Below are 18,004 nucleotides of genomic sequence, written 5' to 3' on the forward strand. Positions count from 1 at the left end.
ACGCGTACTGTCGATCAAGGCGCGTACAGATGTTTCAGTGACGGAAGTATTTATCATGCTGGCGGAAGTCAACAACTGTTTCCGGTGTCCCAGAATGCACTTCTACGCGCGGGTTTCAATTGCACAGCTGTAAACAACAACCAAACGCACTTTGAGTCGGTGTTGCTGTTTGTGTGTGTGTGTGTGTACATATATATATATATATACATATATGTTTCTCATTATACATATTAAAATATTGTGATGTAGTTTAAACAAGTGTAAAACCAGATATACATAACGAAAACAAAGGAATTGTCGTTTGTCGTTATACAACTATATACCAGACTGCAGATTCACAGGTAGCGAAACAACATTTTTGTGGAGGTCTGAAGATCAGAGAGAGACATGAGCAAATCTAAAGATGCTACGGGTATGTGAAATGCCATTCTTGATGATCTCGTTCGGGGGTTGTATTATTACTTGTCCTGTGTTAATGATCTATTAACCGCCTAAATCATTTAAGCTATTATGTTTTTTATCAACTGTATAAATGCAGTACACACACAGTGGTTTATGTGTCTATTTTTTCTAGGTGTTTCTATCATCCTGAATTACCTGAATGAAAAGAACCGGCCGTATAGTGCTCAGGATGTGTTTGGAAACTTGCAGAAACAACACGGATTGGGAAAGACGGTGAGGCGGATGACAACGATCGCGCATCTAGATTGTCCTGTTAACCTATCCAGTTTTAAACTACTGTTCAATCAGTCATTGCTGGTTTGTGCCGATTTGTTTTTGAAATAATACAACACGGTTTTTTGTTTTTCTATGCGGTCCCGTTAAGCTATTCCTATAGATCTAGATTTGAGATGGGAGCAACTTTTCTGTCATTGTGAGGAACTGTCATCCCCACTGAAGATCAGATGACCAAGCACTGTCGCTGGGACAGGCTAAGAGGTTGGCAACCATGCTTTCTAATGCTCTGCTTTCCTAAACCAAAGCTGTGCCTGTTTTCGCTCTTTCTCCAGGCAGTGGTGAAGGCCATGGAGACGCTGGCTCAGCAGGGCAAGATCAAGGAGAAAGTCTATGGCAAGCAGAAGATCTACTTTGCAGACCAGGTGAGGCTGAGGACCAAGAAATGAGATCCAGAGAGAAAACTGGTTTTGGGCTCCCTGTTTTTGCTCATCAGATCAGTGGCCTAGGAGATGCAGATGAGTCAAAATGTGGTTGATCCTCAGAAACTGTAGAAACACAGAAACTGTAATCAGACTCCAAGTGTCAACCCCAGGGTTTGATTACAGTTTCTGAGTTTAGTATCAGTTTACCATTTTGTGTGAGTAGGTAAGCTGGGATTGTGTTACAATAACTCTAATTATGTTTTTGTCCTCCAGTCCCAGTTTGCAGATGTGAGTGACGCTGAGTTGAAGAACATGGACAGCCAGATCTCTGAGCTGAACTCGCAGGTCCAGAGCGTCCAGCAGAACTGCAGGCAGCTGGAGACAGGTATGATTGTCCTGAGGTATTGGACACACGCCTGTCTTATATCTTTTGTCTGTATTCAATTGCTCTGTTGTAATGGAGCCATTAATCTACAATCCCAGCTCCCATACTTGTGTCAGCAGCTCTATCAATTCCTGTTTTGTTTCAAATTGAAGGGGGCAATACCTTTTTCTACCATGTAAATTGTGATCCCCTTAATGCATTTAAATTGGTTTACCAGACAATTTAAATGTGTTTTTATTTATTTCAAAAAACAGTTTTGACAACAGTTCACCGGTAGTTTGTTCTATATGTTGAGAGAGTTGATCACAGGAGACTATTTGTGTAACTGGAAGAATTCAGTGAACGGGTCAGCCTGCAAAGCTTGAATTAATCTCTGCATCCCTTGGCATAAGACACAGACTCAAGCTTTACTCATTGTCTGGTGGCTACAGAGCTGAAGGAGCTCACCAGCTCCTTGACAACCGAGGAAATGGTGTCTGAGATCGAAGAGCTGAAGAAGGAGTGTGAGGGCTACAAGCAGAGACTTGAGAAGATCACTTTGGCCACAAACCATATCACGCCCCAGGAGAAGGAGAAGGTGAGGCTTCCAGAGAATATACCTCTTAGGGAATCTTTCTGCTGGTTGATGTCAAATAGAATTTAATTTAAACCCGTTGCTGGGTCTTAAGTAGAGGAGTTTTCCAATAATAAGTAATGGTAAAAGTCTTACATTGGTCAATGACCCATGTTTAATGACATGCCTGACTGTAGATCCTCATACTGGCTGAACGCTCTCTCTGATCTGACATGAGTGCTTTGTGCATTGACAGGTGTACAAGGAAAGAAATCGGTACATCAAGGAGTGGAAGAAAAGAAAGAGACTGGTACAGTACTCCACCTTCGTCTTACATGATAGAAACGTTTCTTTTCAAACTTCGAGAGAGATGGCGGGTTGTTCGCTCTGGGCCGTAATGTTGAGACAGAAACTTAAGAAATGTCTCGTGGGGGGGGTGGGGGGTCATACTGTTCTAGTTTTTCAATCTCTAAGATAGGAAAGTAAGGTATATGAAACTATGAAACTGGTATATGATCTGTAATAGCAGTGTTTCCTCATTTAACACTGAAGACGTCTGTAAGGATAAGAGAGAACTGTCAGTTAGCAAGTGTCTGAAATTCCCCAGAGCTGTAACATAGATTTAATACTAAGACTTCCAAAATGATCAGGCTGTATTTTGTTTTAATTTGATCAACTATAAGATTTTTTTTAATTATGATTATTTTTGAACTGCCCATTTTTCTCTAAGCATGAAGTGGCTTATATACATGAATCTATAGCTTGTAAAACTTATTATAATGTTTTGACTATACTTCCTTATTTTCTGTGCACTTCACACACACACACACACACACACATGATTTTTATATATTAGTGCATACTGTCAGTTTAGTTTTACTTATACACACTTCGGCCTGCACTTTTATTCATATTAATTTTATTTGCAATTAAATTATTTCATAGAAGACATGCCAGTGTGCAATGTTTTCTTCTCCACTGCACAGAGCAACACATTTTACATACAATGGCCCAATTGTCAATTATATTGGAGCAAAAATAAATGATTGTACACTTGCATTTCACCTGTTAATTCATCATCTTGTTACAGTTTATCAAGGGTAATGATAAATGTGAAGGCCCCAGTGTATTTAATGTTCAGGGGAGGGTGGGAATTGAAAATATGAAAGGTTTTTCAGTCTAATTGTCTTCCTAGGCAACTGATATGATGGATGCCATTCTGGAGGGATACCCAAAGAGCAAGAAGCAGTTTTTGGTAAGCCTGGTTTTTGGTGTCCTTTTCTGCTGTCTGTGTAGCAAGAGCTTATTAAAACTGCAGACAACTAACTCTGCTGTTCCTTCACATGAACGGCCATTAATGGAAAAGGAAATAAAGGCTTCTGACATTCCACTAGAGTTCCTACCTTAAATCGCTTCACAACCATCTCTCTCTTGTTGCTGACATCCTTATGATTCTGTGTAACCGACCAAGAGGACTGACAGTTCAGGGCAAGATGGCTGAACCATGGATTTTCTGTGGGAGATGTAGTGAGACATATTTGTACATTTTATTTCCAGCTTAACAATCAAAATTTAATTGAGTTAAATTTAGAAATTGGATTGTTTTTGCTGTTGGTTTGTTTTCCAAATAATAGAGCCTGTCGTCAATAAGTGACTGAAATCCAACGCCTAGTCACCTGATACATACCATTTAAAATTGTAGACCGCAGTGCAGATCCATGTGATTTTCACGTGGCAACTCAAAACTCAATTAGGGATTTTGAGAACTGGTCAAGATTGTTCATGATATTGTGCTTTGTAATAAGACAAACGGGCACATATGGATAGTCATCAATTGTCAACAAGGATCTCTGTGTGCATTTATTTAAAACACTGTGTGTATCTGTATTATTAATACCGAAAACATTGTTGTTTAAATCCAGGAAGAAGTCGGTGTAGAGACTGACGAAGACTGTAAAGTCACTGTGCCTAGTATTTAATGGGACTGAAAACCTCCGAATAGTCCCTGTTGGGTTTGGAACCTGTTTGAAGAGGGACAGCTTCATGAGAGATGATCATTTCGAAGTGCTGCCTCTAAATGGAATAAGCGTTTTTTACATGAATGTTCTCTTTGCGTACTGTACTTTTTATCAAGAGTTCTTTGTATTCGAGAGATGATTTAAAGTCCAGTTATTCAGTCTGTGCCACTGTTGAGGAGGGTTTCACTGTACTAATCAGGAAAAAGTCTAGATTTGTGGGAGAGTAAAGTGATTCAGTTGATGTTGAGTGACATCCCAGTTGATGTCAGGGTGGGGTGGGGGGGTTGAAGCATTTTGTTTTTCAGATTGGAAATATATGTAAATGGACCTTTTTTGTGTGTAACGCATCCATTAAGAGAGTGAAAAGGCACCCGTGTTTTTTTGAACGTAATGTGATTTTCAGGCAACAGATACTTCGGTGTTAGTGCATGCTCCTTTTTATGCTGGATCTCGTCACACCCACAACACACAAGATCAATCGCAAGCCTCTCTAAACAGGGCAGGGGTCTAGTCATGCCCATTTAATATTGTGAGGCAGGGTCCTCAAACCAGACTCTTGATGAGCTGCTGTCCAGCTGGTCTCCTAATCTTACCCTTAATAAAGACTTGGGAGATGTTCAGTCCTGATCAATGAAGGGAGGGTTTTGGTAAATGCAATCATTTATTTTATTTATCAATGCTTATTGTCTGTGCCTAGTCTGCAGAAACTCTTGGATTTCTATAAAATTAACCGAGTTGCTGACAAAAACGGATACAGGTGGTGCAAACTCCAGAGTTGAGTTTCTATAGGAAGTATTTATTTAAAGGCTAGATCCCTTACCTGGACAATGTCTTCCTTCATGTTGCATGTCTTCGCGGTCTGGTTAGAGCCTGTTCCTCCTAGTAGGTACTCAAGGTGAGAGAGGCTGTATACCCTGCACCAGCCAACCCCACAGAGGCCTGATGACCAAAGGCAGGGATCACCTGGGTTGAGCCCCCTTACTCCCAGCCCTACTACCATCTCCTGATTTGGTTCATCAGTAATGATGGCTGCAAACACAATGAGGAGTAGATATACACTAGATAAGAGCATTTAAGTAAAACATTGTTGCGACCTAGGAAAGATCAGTGACCCATACTTTACTCCAGCATTACGCCATTGTTGGTCCTTTTAACTTTTTGCCAAAGTCCAATTAAAATGGTTCACTATACCTTTTGGATACTATTCTGGGTATCAAATGTTTAGTGGCTTAAAGATACTTTCTTCCCAAGACAACCCGTGTTCTACTGTATGAATAAATACTAGATGGGTACACCTACACCTCGAGTCTTATTTTATTATTCATATAAAAATATTTCCTTCTGAAAACTAAGACTTTTTGGCTACATCAGCAAGCAAAGATTCAAAGTAATGGAACCTCTTGCTGACATCTGATGTGAGTGAACATGCAAACCTGTAAATAATAAAGTAAATCTTTCAAACTTAAGTTGGAAAAGCAGCATGGAGACGGGACAATTGAAAATGATTATACCAAAACAAGGCTGAAATTCAAGCCACAAAAATCCCCCGGACATTTGTCAATTCATCACATGATTTTCTCAACAAGGGTCCCTGTTTGCTGGTTGTTGTTCAAACTGAACTCTCATTTAGTAGGGACTAACTACTAAATTACTAAGTTTATCTATACATTTTCAACTGCTGAAATTTTAGAATTACTTTTTTTTTTTATAAGAACTTTTAGATTTTAGAAGTACAAGGAAATCAACTTTTTACGAACAAAGAAACCATAAAAATAAGCATCTGCATCAAAGCCCAGTACCTACAAAACAATCTGGAGCCTGGAGATGAATTCATTAATCAAATTTTGCATGAAGTGGTAATTTAGGCCAGATAGGTAAATAAGTGATTGGGTTAATCGATCGAGAACTCTGCGCACCTACAAGCCGTCCAGGGATAGATCTTCAGCCAAAAACAGATCAGCTCAATTATGTCAGTTAGAAATCAGACCGAATCACATTCAAACCTGTGTTTCGCAAACCGTCTCTCACTAAGATAACATGGGGATGTTTTTGGTGTCTTTTCTGTTGATCCTATTCAATATAAATATAATACAATTATATATTTTATTATATATATGAAATGCTACCTGATGAAGACATAGTGTCGAAACACGTTGTGATGTCATTGAATAAAATTAAACTATTACACAAAAGTCTGGTGTAAAAACTGAATTAGTGAGAGTGGCTACAAAATTAAATATATATATATATTATATATATATATATTCATATGAAACACTGAATCAATCATAATCTACTTAGTAGACACCTTCTATACCACACAATGCACTCTAGCTAGTAAAAGATCCTGTCCTCTAATTTCCCTCAGTGATAACAGATCTGTGCTGTGAGTTTCACACAGTATACAAAATGGGAATCCTCTTTAAATGTAAACTGTTAGCCGTTTTCACATATACACAGAGCGTTATGCCATTATAGTAGGATTTTTTTTAATTTTTTTAACCACATGTCAATTTCCTAAAATATCATGTGCAACATTTGTTTTCCTGCTACTTTGGAGAACGTGTATATATAAAAGAAATTACAATCAAAGAAATAAGATCAACTGACAAAAAAAAAATCATCCACCACGTAGGCTACATTTGAGTAGATTATATAAGCATATGAACATAACCTTCAAAGTGATTTTTGTATTTTTTAAATGTATACATACAAGAAATCTCTGTCAACTTGCCCGCCGCGTAACCCCCTCCTCAACCTTAAGATCACAGAATTAAAAAAATAAAATACAGTTTTTCAGTTTGCAAAGGTCTCTCAATAATGCCCCAGTGATCTGAATTAATACTGAAATGTGAATTCAGTAACGCACTCACATCGCCGCTCTGGATTCTGCACACTTTCCAATTTGGAGATTAACTTGGCATTTTACAGTTCTGCTACATCAGCGACACGCATGCATGGTTGTGGTAAACTAGCAAGACCCGTTTCAATGCACTTCACGGCTTGAAGAGAGAGTGGGGGAGTTAACTCCTCTAGACTAATAGTTCATTATTGCTCCAAAGTACAATTTCATAGTGTCCATAATAAAGGGCCTGCGTTATGTACATCTTCACCAAAAACAGCAGGTCTTTAAAGGGATAAGGCAATAATTTGATCATGATCACCTAGTAGGATTATGTCTTTAGCAGCAAATTAAAAAAACCTAGACCTTCCCAGGCTGCAAAAGCTGTGCTGAATTGCAGGAGCACTATATGTGCTTTATAATAAGAATAAATCTAGAATTTTCTCAGGTTGAAGTCCTTTTTTTATATCAAGGTCATAAACCAGGACGCACTGAAATGCCAGCTCTTCAGTGCAATATTTACCACAAAGCTTGCTGAGCTTTATATAGTTGATTCTCCTGAAAGAGAATAATACATCATTGTGCTTTGCAATCATTTGAAAAGCTGGAATTCTTGTTTGCCTTAAAGCCCTCACAGGTCAGAGGAGGGACAGGAAAGGTGTGTGTGTGTGTGTGTGTGTGAACCAGCACACACGGACTACAAGAAAGGTAAAGTTGGTTTCCAATGTACTCTAGAATTGGACACTATGAACTGCCTACCAACAGTTAAAACTCATCTGTTTTCTAGACATCTGCATGTCTGAAGGACAATGGATTTTTTCCCTTCTTTTTTGTCAGTGACCTAATAGGATTGTCCTCTTTTGAGTCCCACAGTAAATCTTGGGCATGGGCAGTACAGAATGAATCATGAAGCCTATGCTCCGTGGTACTGTTGTAAAAGTGGAAGTAGTAGTGAGATGTGTACCTGTATGCTATTTAAAATCTTGCACACTTGAAAATTGCAATGTCGAAATAAACGTTAATGTAAAGAAAGAAAGTGCAACCGGAAACAATTTGGTGGTGTGTGCCATGAGTCTGGTGCTCCAGAGTTCGCCTAAAGTACACTTCTGTGCTGCATGAAAACTGTCGTTTTAAGACAACAATTTTAATACAAAAAGGTTTGAAAACACCAAGACACCCACGTTGTGTAAAAAAAAAAAAAAAATACAGCAAAGAAAAAAAAATGAAAAATAATAAACCACCAAAATTTAGCAGTAACCACTGACTCGCTGAGCAATCACGTCTCAGTGTCGGGAATTTCTCAGAAATCGTACAGTAGCTTGAGCGAGCTGTGGATTGCTGAAACAAAATGATCCACTTTACTTTTTTTTTCTCCTTCTCTGAAAAAAGCCCTCACTCATAGTCATTACAAACTCATACTGAAGTCATTAACAAATCTCATAAAGAAGCGATACTTCCCCTGTGCACAGCCTATCGCTCCAAAAGCCAAGCTATTGGAATAAAATAAAACCATCAACAGATCCAAGACAGCCTTGAAAAATCGCCAGAAATCTGAAGAGGGCGTGTGAGGAACAGCCACAGTGCCATGCCTGGGAGAATGGGACGTTTTCTCTGTAGAGTGCAGGAGAGCAGAAAGCTTGAAAACTGACCAGGTGAAGTAAAGCGGTTTCCTGATTTGGAGACAAATTAAAAAAAAAAAAAGTGGCCAGGGAAAGAGGCCAGTCCAGATCTCTCCAGGATCTGCTTGGTGTCAGTATAGCCGATTGTTCAGCTGCTGTAGGATGCCCACCACGAACTCCCGCAGAGTCTGGGGAGGAGGAAAGAAGGGGACAAGCAAGGGTCAATCAGGGTCGCACACCGAGGAGTCACAGAATGTCAGCTGGTCCTGTATGTACACATATCAGCTTGCACACTATTAGATTTCATGGGACAATTCAGCCCGTATGTGGAAAACTATCTTTGAAAGTCCTTAAAGAACAACATTTCAGCTGCTTGACACAATGTACCCCAAGTGTGGCTTCTGTGTGTTCCCACGGACTGCTGGTCACTTACCTGGGGCTTGCAGTGCTCCTCGATCCACCTGAAGACGCAGGCCGACAGCTCCTGGAAGCTGGTGACGGAGATGGTGGTGTTGAAGGACTGGAAGAGGGAGTCCATGATGCTCTGGAAGATGCTGAACTTCACCCGGTCGGACACCTGCTCCTCGCCCTGCTGGGGGTTGTTCTGGTGGGCCTTCACGATCTGCTCGTAGTTTCTGGGGCACAAACACGGGAATGGGACACGGATGATGCACAGCTACGGGGGTGCCCACCCCAGACACGGCTTGTGCAGTCCTGATCCCATCAGGGAATGGCATCCCACAAACATTTGACTGAATAACTATGTTTTCCAGAATTGAAGACAGAATATGGAAGAGATGAGAAAAAAAAAAAATCCTGTTCTGTCCCTGGGATACTACTTTATAGTAAACTATCCATGTCCTGTTTGAAGGTCATTGTTAAACCCTACAAAACTAGACAACACTCATCAATCCACCAAGTCAAAAGATATACTCTATAAAAAACTAAAAGATGTATTTATTTAATCTTCTTGTGTTAAGTGGGATACATTTGTCTATTTTGGGCATGCGGTGGCTTTGTTGACTGAAGTGCAACTGGAGCGACGATTACACAAAGTGGCCGTTTTGTTTCTCTTGTCCCTTTACCTCAGCAGGAGACACAATTCATACAAAGCCAAACACACAAAAGCTGCCAGAGAACTGGAGGGCCTCAGCAAATCAGTCTGCATCTCAGACCAAATACCCCCATTAAAATAAGGGCCATAGCGGGCTGCATCTCTCAGTGTGACTCTTCTCCTGCCGTGAGCTTCTGTGCACGAGGGAGCGTCCTCTTTCTCCCCGGCCCCTTAACAAGTTCCCAACGCCAAGATTCAGCTTTGGTTTTCTTTAAATGACCACGTGCCGGTCTGAAGGGGCGGCCGGAGGTGGAGTGTGATTCGCAAGCGTACTCCACTAATAGCGCACACACACACAAGATTTGTCCAGCACGCCCCCCCCGCACAAACACAGTTGTGGCGCCAAGGGAACACTTATTTATGAGAACACCGATTCAGCCCAGACAAAGTGGTACAAATTGCACTTTCTTCTTTTCGTTCCCACTGGGCTGAATTGGTGTGCAGCAGAGTTCACGAATAACATTCATTCAGCTGAATGAATGGCAGAAAAAAAAAAAAAAATACGCTATTTCAATCAAAGGGGCATGAATGTTTTTGGACATTTGTCAGATGGCTCCCTTACGATTTCATTATCTTCAGTGCCATCACTTCCTTCCTCAGCGTGGTCACTTCCTCTTCCTGTTTCTTCTTCTCCTTGTGCAGAAACTGGATGTAGTCAATCGCTGCAGGAAAACACAACAACAACACATTATCACTTGAGATGAAGGGTCTTTATATTTTTTCAAGTTGGGCAGGGATTTACTCCAGAGTTAGGGCAGTACAGATGTTCATTACATTCACTGTAAAATACTTAAAGCTCCTCTACTCAGACCAAATGGTCAAGAAGTGATCATTTAAAAAAAAAAACATAATTAACGTAATTAACTGAATTCAAATTGCAGGTCTTGCTCTTAAGCAAACCTTACACCACCTTTGTAAAATCTGTCCCTAAGTAGACCATTTGGAGCTGTTATGGCAGCTTAGTTACACAAAGTGGTAATGCAGGTCATGTGTGACAACTTAGGATGATTAATTATTGCATACATACAGCTCTGGAAAAAATTAAGAGACCACTGCAAAATGATCAGTTTCTCTGGTTTTACTATTTATATGTATGTGTTTGGGTAAAATTTACATTTTTGTTTTATTCTATAAACTACTGACAACATTTCTCCCAAATTCCAAATAAAAATATGAATTTAATGGAATGGCTGCCATACATGTAGAGATGCTGATTTAAGACACATTTGCAGTGGTCTCTTCATTATTTCCAGAGCTGTAATTACATGGACCTAACACTGGCTGTGGGGGGGCACTTACTTTTTTGCAGCACGGTGGCTTTGCTCATTTTCTGTGATCCTATGGGGAAGTCAGTCTGTTGCTGGCATGTGGGGACTATGGACTGCAAATCGTCATAACCTTTCTGCACAACGACAAGAGCACAGCACACATCCTTAACAAAGTGGGGAGACTGGTCTGGAAGCCCAAAATAAATATTGGACCTCTCTCTCGCTCGCTTGCTCGCTCGCTCCCTCCCTCCCTCTCTCTTCTTCCCCTCCCTGTAGTCTAAGGTGATAAACATTCAACAATACATACAGACAGAATATATGCAGGTCGCCGGCACCCTCTCGCCAGTGGAGGGACTCAATTCCACTTTCCTTTTTCAGACCCTTCCACATTCCACATCGTGAACTTCTATTACAGGCATTCACAGCAATTACAATTACTCTCTTTCCTGGTGTTGAACTTAATATGATCAGGATACCCCCACCCGGTCAAAAATTACATCAACACGCTACAGGCAAATTTCCTCAAATTTAAAAGAAGTACAATAAGTAAATAGCAATATTCTTGGCTCATGACTGCGAGAAGTGTAAAATTATAACAATTTTCGATTAACGTCAGGGCTGGTGAGGAGAGAACACAGGCGAGGAAAGAGTTGCCAAGCAAACGGCCCAGCTGTTTTTAGTCACCGCAAAACAAGTTTCTTTCCTTTAAGTCTAATTTAACTAGTATGCTGTCTGAGTCTCAACACAGGTGGCAAACAATTTCCATTACAACGCATTACGTCGTCTGATTCCAGACACCTTTAGAAATAAGGCAAGATTTCAGCCCAGTCACCTTACTAGACACATAACACTCAATGCAAGCACATCTTATATACACATATCACTATTTAAACTACACCTCTTTTCTATGCAAGGGAACGTGTCTGAAATATTCAGCTTGTCATTCTACTTGGGAAACATGGAATGGCCTGAAACACTACACACTGAGTGGATAACCCCCATCCCTGCGCTGGCACGAGACTGCATGGCTACGAAGTTCACCTTGATGGCGTCTCTCCTTTTCTGCTCTGCCTGCGTGTGGGCCTGTCTCCGGCGGTCCTTGTAGGACTCCTTGTAGGAGGGCTCGTGTCTGTAGTCGCTGTCCTCGTCATCTGCAGTTGGAGAACAATCATTGTCTGTCATGCAATCGGCTACAAGAGAAACAACACAGATGTGGGAGAAATCACTACTCCGGAGGAGGGAAAATGGGGTGGCAGCGAGTCTGGGAGAAAGCAGCGCATACAATCTGGATTTACCTGTATTCGGTACAGAAGAGGCACTAGTGGAGCCGATGCTGTTGGCTCTGGAAACAACACTCCCCTTCCTGCCACTATCTGCAAAGAAAGCTGGCAGGAGAAAAATAAGTTAATTCTCCCCTGAAAACACCAAATGCTCGTGTTCAAGCACAATGCGGACAGGACTTAAACATGCCCTGCACATATTAAATATCACATCACACAAGAAGAAAGGAAAAAGAAAAATGACATTGCTTTGTATGGCGCTTCGTATGCCTGGCAGCTCTCCCTGGCTCATGAACACGCATGTGCACTTTGTCCCACGCTGTCTTACCCATGTCTCTGACAGTGCAGTGTGAACAGAGGGGTGCCAGCTATGGAGACTGAGGTGTCTGGAGGGCAGAGACACAGAGACACCAGCAAGGAAAGCAGGGTACTTACTGGGGTCGAATCCATTGTCACTGAAGGAGGGGTCCGTCTGGCGGGCGAGGGCAGGAACAATGTGGAGGGAGAGAGAGAGACATTTCAGGTCATGGGGAGGGGAGGGGAAAGTGTGTCATCTGAAATAACAATCTGCAAAGCAATCACCAGCAGAGCTTCCCCACATCCACAACTGAATAATCATTTCCTTTCACAAGCCTTATTACCCATCAACATTTAAAGTCCCAATCAACATTAGGGAATGAGTGACTTTTAAAAACAAATGATATTTTCTGAATTCAAGGATGACCTGCACTGAATCTCAATGCAGTTTACGTACGGTAGCGTAAGTTACGTCAGCACTAACAAGTCGTACGTCAGTCAAAAAAAGTCAAAAAGTCAGGCTGCATTAAAGATTTTCATTTTGTCGTTTACCATCTACAATAACACACAAAAGCAGGCTTACGTTTTGCGAGGGAGCTGACGTTTGAGATCAGTTTCATGACACATATGAAACAATTACATCAATACACGGACAACAAATACAGTCCTAAGAAAGTGGATCAAATATCGCAGGAGACGTCAATAGCACATATCATATGTCTTTGTTTGTAGAGACACACACAGCAGTCCGTGTGACGTAACGACCCGATGCCTTTCTTTCCGATGGTGACAGCACACGCAACAAACAGGACGATACTTTCACGGGTCCTGCTTTTTAAAGGGTCACTCAAAATGTCACTTTTCTTCCGCAACTCAACTTGTGCTCTGTTTGGCTTACTTTAATCCAGGGGTCCTCCGGCGAGGCGCTGGGGTCCGTCATCTTGGAAAACAGTCCGAAGCATCACGGGACGGAAAGTCAGGCGGTGGTCGCTGGTTATTCGCCCTCTAGTGGCGGGGGTGCGAAACGAAAGTAAGCGAGTATACTCCTATACACTAATAAATACATAGATCATAGTAATAGTTACAATAATAATGATAGTGTCGATTGGGAAAACGGCACTAGGTTAGCTAATAGTTTAATATATACTGTGTGTACACTTTGTGTCTGCTATTTCCATATTCAGTCACAAGAGGGCAGCAGAATATCGCTTTGACTTGAATTTAGTCTGGTGTTTTTTGTGTATTTTGTTATACCAGTGCAATGTGTAACTTATTTCATGTTTTCAGTTTCATGTTGAATGGATCCCATTGGGAAGAGGCATCAGTCAAGAATCTCATTAGAAGCTTTTTATTGACTATTTTGACAACATGGTACAAGTACACTGAAGTACAAGCGTATGAAGCACAATGATGAGGTTGTGCATGGCTTAATCAAATGCACGACTAAGCAAGGCCAATGTATCCTATGATGGTTGCAGAGACCTGTAGAAGGGGGGAAAGTCTGTGTGTGTGTGTGTGTGTGTGTGTGTGTGTGTGTGTGTGTGTGTGTGTGTGTGTGAGTGTATACATACATAAAATCACTTGGTACACATGATTTTATCTAATTGAAAATCAGCAACTGCATTTTGCAAGGAGAGGGAGTGGGAGTGCCAGGCTGGACCAGCAGGGGTCTGTGTTGGGGTCTGTGGACAATAGGGTGGTACACAACTGGGCTTTGGACAGGACGTTCTGTGATTATCAATGTGGGATGATGAGCAATTAACACCATGATTCGTGAGCTTCAAATTTCATTTTCTTTTCAAACCCTATACTTCAGTTACTGAACCGCCACAGAAGCAAATGTCATGGACACGGTCTCGTTTGTGTGCAGAGAAGGTCAGAGAAGGCCAGTCACTCCAAGGCCTCCGAATGCCCTACAGACCAGGTTCACTGATCCTGCTTGTGGGATTTGTCTATCTAGAAAACCTAAAGCAATTTAAAGTAAAGGAGTTGCCTTCACACCCCCCTCAAAACAGATTGTGTAAAAATGACTGCAGATTAAGCTGTGGGATTGTACTCACACAAGGTTGCAAGGTTGGTCTCCTCTTTTTGCCCTTGACCTCCCTTTTGTGTTTGTTTAGCAGAGAGAGATAAATAGAAGCAAAAAGAAAAAGAGAGACTCAATACATTAATCTTATACAAGCTGGCATTTCTGGTCAGTTATCCATGGTAACAGACAGACACAACAGGTCAGCTGTATTTGAGATTATATAAAGACGATATATACCCATTTGCCCATATATACCCATTTGCAAGTGAAAAAATATTTGATCAATGCATACAACCAGTGCTCATTTATGGCTCTGAAATCTGGTCCTAAATGCAAAAATGATACAGAAACTGAGGACGACACCAAGAAGCATGGAAAGGTGTCTGTCCAGAATTAGAAGAAGAGATAGCAATATAAATGAATGGATCTGAGAACAAACCAAAAGATGTTACATCATTGAAAGAGTGAAAATGTTAAAATGACAATAGACGGACATGCAAGAAGAACAGATCAAAGATGGACAGAATGTATATCAAGAGATGAAAACATTTGAGCACATAAACGATGGGAAGATTAAATAATACACTTTGTAGGCGTGACATGGAAAAGAAGCTGTAAATCAAAGCAAGTGGAACCATCTTGGGGAGGCCTTCATCCAGCAGTGGATCGATATGGGCTGATGACGATGATACATATATATATACATATAGTCTGCTATTTCCATACCCAATACAGAGGCCCACAGTTTCCATGTGTATGCATTCCCAGAGCCTGTGTCATTCTCACGATGTGTCAAAAGATCACCCATGTCAATCTTCCATTGTTTTGAGTGGAGCCAATGCTCCCTAGCCATTGTGTCTAGGACAAACAGGAAGTGGACACAGCTGCCACTTCCTATATGCGCCTGCACTGGATACAACTCTATGTGAATGTGATGTTGGTGGGGACTGACAGAGATAGAGAAAACATTAATCAACCCAAAAGCTACTGGATAATTATAATATTGCTGAAAATTAAGGTTGCACTAATGGCCAAGCTTATTTAGTGGGTTGATATTTCACATGACAGGCACGTCGACAATAAGCCTGTTATGGTGTAAAAAGACCATAAGTCAGGGGATCTACTCATTAGCCAGTCGCCAATGTGTTGATAATGTTAGCCTTCACCAGATCCCTTGCATTTATGCAGCTTGCCTCGCTAGACATCTTCAGGTTTCCAACTGGATACTAAGCAAATAATTAACTAACTTGCTGCTGCTTTTCTCTCTTTTCTTGGACATCAATGCTTTCCTTCCTTCATAATTCACTGGAGCTCAGAGGAAGACAAGGGCTCTGACCTGACTCTCCCTCTAGATTCAGATGGGCCTGCAGGCATTTGTCTGTTTGGGTTTCTTCACTGGGACTCCTGATGACCTTCAGTGCTCTGCCCCGCCTCCCTGGGCCCTGAGAAAGGCATGTGAAGTATGCAGATATGAGGGACAGCCTGTTTTGTCTCCATGTGTTGGAGGTGATGTATCTAGTTATGCCCTTCTGATTTTACATTTTGTCCTCCTTTGCCTCTTCCAGGATCTTCAAAATTTTGCTCAGCACACTGAGATGGCCACACTGAGGTCAAGGGTCAGTTTCGGCCCTGATCTGCTTGTGTAATCTATGCAAGCATCGTTTCTGGTCTACAGATGAATTTGACTGATAGCAGTCTGAGGGAAAAGTTCAGCTGCCATTTTACAGTGCTTTTACTCTGGTTGTTGCAGCGGAGCAGCACAGGGCTGTTCTCGGTAATGCTTGCCGACTTAATTACATTTCATGGCCGCGGTTGCTTAGCAGCTCCAAGAGGGGTACATTGCTTTCACTGCTTATATACTGTAAATTACATTCGTCACCTAAAAATAGGTCAGCAGTTCAGTTTCCTTGTCCACACTGACCAAATGTCAGAGTACAAGCACCCTCTGCTTATTTGTTACTTCTACAAAATTCTTGCTCTTCCTGGGTATTGTGTTGCATTAAGTAAGGATTGTTGTTGTTGTAAAAGTTATTATACACTGATGTTACAATAAAAAGGGACTATATTATTGTAACATCAGTGTATAATAACTTTTACAACAATAATAATACATTCATTTGATAACAGTTTCAAATAATTGTTGCAATGTCATGTATGAATACCACAAGTATCATGCCTGGATATCTCATGCACTAGCTGTGAGCTCTGATGCTGATCCTGTGTTTAAAAGTGTTATACCCAAACCCTAGTCTCCAGCCCCAATCCCAGCCCTGAACCTCAACCTAAGCCGGATCATTATGTAAAGTCATAAATTTCAGAAGGAACACTGTCAAGATGTTCTAACATGTACGAGTTCAATGGCCCCATACTTTAAAGGCATAGGGCTTGAACTTCAGTCTGAAACCTAACTCCCTGCTAGCACACAGAGCCCCTAGTATCAGCAGTATCTGTGTTCTGTTACTAATTTAGCCTCAGAACTGGCTGTACAGGAGCCTGCAGGGTGATATTAAACATCCTGCATGTCAGGACTGGATCGAGCAGAGGCTAGAGGAGGTGGAGAAAGGTGGGGCAGCTATTTTACAGTTACAGAACTATACACATAACAGTTTACAGTTTCAGAAAACCAATAAGGAGGGCTTCAGTATTTTGAAATGTAAAGCTGTACAACATGTAGAGATGGGCTGCTGTAGCCAAACTGTGACTGAGTTCACGCAGTGCTACTCACTCATCTTAAAAGGATCAAATCCTACACAGTTCGCGGCTGGTACTAATTTCTACAGTGGCTTTGAGATTTAAGCACAATGGCTGCTTTCTTATTGAAATCTCTATCAACTTCCCAGTCTTTCCTGACCACTCACACCCTGCACCTTTTCTCTTTACACCCGTACGCCCTGCTGGCCCTCTCTCTGTCTTGCCCCCACTAAAACTGGTATCACCCGCATTGCACTGCTTCACCCTGCCCTGTATTGATGATCAACACCTTTCATTAGTTCTTCAATCTACATGCCCTACTTCCAAAGAAATATATAAAAAACAAACCATCCTTGCACAAGAATTCTGATTACTGGTTCATGCTGGTTCTACATAGTGCTGGTTGCTGGGTGTGATGGCTTTCCCGTGGCTTCTGTCTGGGGCAGATTGCTGTTATCTGAGCTGCCACAAAATGCAAGAACTGGCTGCCTTACTGCACTGCCCTGGGTATATCAATAACACATGCCCCCCACTTTCACTATGCAAGTATTAATAACATTTTATAATGGGTAATAGGACGGGTGCTCTAACAGCAATAATCTGGTCATTAAAAAGCAAATACCGTCCGTAGGGCAATATGACTAGGGAAGGTAAATGACTATAATGCAAAGAATAGTCCAATCCAATTTTGGAGGGTATATTGACTTCTTGTTGTAATAATAATTAATTAATTAAATAATAATTTTGAAAGTACATTAATACAAAAAATTTAATTTACGTATTTATGCCTATTGAGAAATTATTGAAT

General features: G+C 41.2%; 2 protein-coding genes across 4 annotated transcripts; one reads left to right on the top strand and one right to left on the bottom strand.

Annotated features, from left to right (window-relative positions):
• The first annotated feature begins 110 nt into the window (after positions 1–110).
• On the top strand, positions 111–5,354 carry psmc3ip (PSMC3 interacting protein). Of its 2 annotated transcripts, none has more exons than XM_066698524.1 (8): positions 111–412; positions 575–675; positions 1,011–1,100; positions 1,374–1,485; positions 1,878–2,062; positions 2,295–2,348; positions 3,234–3,293; positions 3,961–5,354. In XM_066698524.1, exons 1-8 carry the CDS (start codon positions 388–390, stop codon positions 4,015–4,017), a joined length of 684 nt encoding a protein of 227 aa, XP_066554621.1. In that variant the 5' UTR covers positions 111–387; the 3' UTR covers positions 4,018–5,354. The 2 variants fall into 2 exon arrangements, with proteins under 2 accessions (XP_066554621.1, XP_066554622.1); XM_066698525.1 differs by having other exon boundaries at positions 114–412; positions 1,917–2,062.
• A 1,172-nt stretch (positions 5,355–6,526) lies between these two features.
• Positions 6,527–13,478, bottom strand: mlx (MAX dimerization protein MLX). Of its 2 annotated transcripts, none has more exons than XM_066698523.1 (8): positions 13,375–13,478; positions 12,615–12,651; positions 12,195–12,284; positions 11,941–12,050; positions 10,931–11,033; positions 10,194–10,293; positions 8,951–9,152; positions 6,527–8,705 (listed from the first exon to the last, which is right to left on the bottom strand). In XM_066698523.1, the coding sequence occupies exons 1-8, from the start codon at positions 13,414–13,416 to the stop codon at positions 8,649–8,651; spliced, it is 741 nt and encodes a 246-aa protein (XP_066554620.1). In that variant the 5' UTR covers positions 13,417–13,478; the 3' UTR covers positions 6,527–8,648. The 2 variants fall into 2 exon arrangements, with proteins under 2 accessions (XP_066554620.1, XP_066554619.1); XM_066698522.1 differs by having other exon boundaries at positions 11,941–12,089.
• Between the last annotated feature and the right edge of the window lie 4,526 nt (positions 13,479–18,004).

The sequence above is a fragment of the Amia ocellicauda genome, chromosome 3, assembly GCF_036373705.1.
Source record: "Amia ocellicauda isolate fAmiCal2 chromosome 3, fAmiCal2.hap1, whole genome shotgun sequence".
Classification (NCBI taxonomy): domain Eukaryota; kingdom Metazoa; phylum Chordata; class Actinopteri; order Amiiformes; family Amiidae; genus Amia; species Amia ocellicauda.